Source organism: Lactuca sativa, chromosome 8, assembly GCF_002870075.4.
Source record: "Lactuca sativa cultivar Salinas chromosome 8, Lsat_Salinas_v11, whole genome shotgun sequence".
Lineage (NCBI taxonomy): Eukaryota > Viridiplantae > Streptophyta > Magnoliopsida > Asterales > Asteraceae > Lactuca > Lactuca sativa.
The window spans coordinates 76482519-76485495 of NC_056630.2; the positions used below are offsets into that span (position 1 = coordinate 76482519).

Below are 2977 nucleotides of genomic sequence, written 5' to 3' on the forward strand. Positions count from 1 at the left end.
AAAAGAGCATAAAAGAATCCAACCAAGGTCTTATTCAACATACTTGATTTCCAAAATTGCCAAATCAGACACGACCTCGTTGAAATCAAGGATGTGGTTAAGTAGATTGCCACCTTCTTAAAGTTTATGTAGGAAAATTCTTTTATTTAAATGTCAATTACTCATGAGATCTTTTTTCATGCATACTGATTCAAGCTTTTACCAAACAATTGCGATTCTTTCATTAAGTACCTCTTGGAAAAATTGTGGAGGTGTAACAAGATTTATGCCAAGGCTATACAATCCTTCTTTTTCTCACTAAGAGACGAAAAGTAGGTTGAGTTTTTCCTCCAAAAAAATATAATGCATCGTCGTAATCCGTTTGAGCCAAAAGATCTCGCATCTTTACTTGCCAAAGTGAAAGTCATATTTAATGGTAGTCGTAGGAAAAAAAAAATTGCTATATGTTTAACATGTAAAACGGATTAAGAAAAAATGATTTTTGGGCTGAAATATTGATCTTGGTGGTGAATAGGCTTCAAAGAAAAACAATGGCTGGTAAAATCGAATTATAGTGGTTGTGGGCTATTGGGTTTAAGGGGAAAAAACATATAAGTGGGCTATTTTAATGGCTTTAAGACTTAGAAGTCGTTTTCGTTTTGTAGGTCAAATTATATAGATGGAATAATTGGGCTAGGATATAAATGAATATCGGGGCTACCAAAATGGATTACGTTAAACCAATATTGGGATAATGTTTTGGGTCTTGTGTTTCACCAAAGAAAAAACTACCAGGCATGTGGATAATGAACGTCAAGGGATATAGCAGCTAGCCAGGCTCAAAGAAATAAACGCCGATGAGGATGGTAAAGTCGCCCGGAAAGATTCCTCAAGGATTCAAGAAAATTGATGAAAACAAGGTATGTTTTTGATCTTTTAATGCATGGATACCACTTGCTAGAGATTAAAACGTGAACAATAAGAACGAACATAGGATTTATAGTGAAAAACCAAACACTATATTGATCTCAATGTTCATGAAGGATTACAATGACTTGATCTTTTGGTGTAGAACGGGAAGAAAGAGATGATGAAAAACGTTCTTAATAACCCTGACTATTAAAAAGTCTCCTAATAGAACTCCATAACTTAGGAATAGATATCCCAAAAAACATACCATGTAGCTTTAAGAGCTTGCAACACCCTATCCACAGTTCCTAGAATAGTCACTTGGTAGCTATCCCATTGCATGCATAATTTTGGGAGCATCTTTAACAATTAAAATGTAGGTTTTGCAACCCATATCCTACATTAGCATGTATAGAATATGAATATCCGTATATTGTAGTTATTTGAACACAAATCTAAATATTACTCATCCACACACACTATGTTGCACAATTCGTCATTCTTGCATAAATTGATAAAAACAAATTATGAAACATACAAATTCAACACAAAGGTAAAGAAACATAGACAATTCATACATCTGGAAAAGGAGAACATCTAATTTAGAAAGAAGGAAACTCAATAGAGGAACCGCAACTTCCATTTGGAAAGACTGGACATTCAATGAATCCCGAAGCCGATGAATCCACACACAAGTAGATTTGGTACAATTGACTGTTACCCGAAGAATCATTATTGCACTCGATCCATGGAGTGTAACCACTCGCTCCTTTGATCGCGCTTTTTATGTCACTAATACTATACTTTTGCCCATTTGGTTGAATTCCTACATCAAAATATCACACAAAATATGCAAAATTTCAAGTTAAAAAAAAAAAAAAACGTTTGCTTTACTATGATTTATGAATGATTCATACCTGCCCTTTCAAGAGCTTGGAGGAGATTAATTTCGTTCTTGAGACTTAGTGCGGTTGCAAAATAAGCATGTTGGTTGAGTACAGATTCCGAGCAAGTCCCATGTTTGTCCCACTCATGACCCCAAAATGTTAGCCCATTGTTGCTTGGGCACGATAGAGTTGGCCAATCAGACCGCATTTGGTTTGTAAGATCCGAAATCTGTAATTTATAAAAATCTTATTGATTTTACAGAACAGGTTGTACTGTGTTTGTATTTGGACTAGCCATGTTAATAGTAGAACAAAAATTACAATTTTTTTAGTGACATCCAATCAGATGGAAAAGACTTAGTCACGTCCAATCAAATGGAAAAAACGTAATTAAATACCCTACTCGTTCTTATTATAAAATATTTATTTATAATTTTGTCATGTCGAGTGTAACAGATCCAAACTAGGGATCAAAAGAATTGGTAAAAGAACCACCTTGGATGCATCGAAAGGGGTGCTAGAGTCGCAATTGGAGGGATAGGAGCCATCGTTTCTATTAGGCCAAAGTCCATGGATTCCGAAGTCTGATTCCGGTTTTCCGGTGCTTGGGTAGCAACAACCTTGTTTCGTGTCACAGTATGATCCTGGCCACTGAAAAAACGTTTAATTCAAATGATTGTAAAGGGAATCAAGACAAAAATGGAATGGAATTGAAATGGGGTATATACCTGTTGAACAAAGTAGAAGAAATCAAAATCTTGTGATGCGGAGAGTACAAGTAGGGAATGCAGGGTCAAGAGCTTGATCAAAAGCAAAACTTTGATGGATTGCATCTTCATGTCGTCAGATGGGTGTGTTTATGAGGGAGTGTTATTTGTGTGTATTTATAGGTGAGATTGTGTGTATGAAAAGGTATGAACCCAAAATGGAGAATATCGTGTGGTTTGTTTTATTAGAGAGAGGGAGATTGAGAAATAATGAATGCGTTTGTTGTTACTAAAATAAATGAATCATTTAGTTTTCATAAGTTTGATATAAACTCTAAAAATATTGGATGTTTTAAAATTAATGGTTGCGGATAAAACATGAAAATATAATTAATTAACAAAAATTCTATTATAGTCCGAATAGTTTTTCTCATGTTTGAAAATTATATCAAACTCAAGAAGTAAACCAAACAAAAAATCTCCAAAACTTCATAT

The 2977-nt window shown here is 34.5% G+C and overlaps 1 protein-coding gene across 1 annotated transcript; it reads right to left on the bottom strand.

The window, feature by feature from the left end:
- Positions 1 to 1372: 1372 nt before the first annotated feature.
- LOC111891175 (extracellular ribonuclease LE) lies at positions 1373 to 2662 on the bottom strand. The gene is made up of 4 exons (XM_023887252.3): positions 2504 to 2662; positions 2271 to 2426; positions 1806 to 2004; positions 1373 to 1714 (listed from the first exon to the last, which is right to left on the bottom strand). The coding sequence occupies exons 1-4, from the start codon at positions 2612 to 2614 to the stop codon at positions 1491 to 1493; spliced, it is 690 nt and encodes a 229-aa protein (XP_023743020.1). The 5' UTR covers positions 2615 to 2662; the 3' UTR covers positions 1373 to 1490.
- Positions 2663 to 2977: the final 315 nt, after the last annotated feature.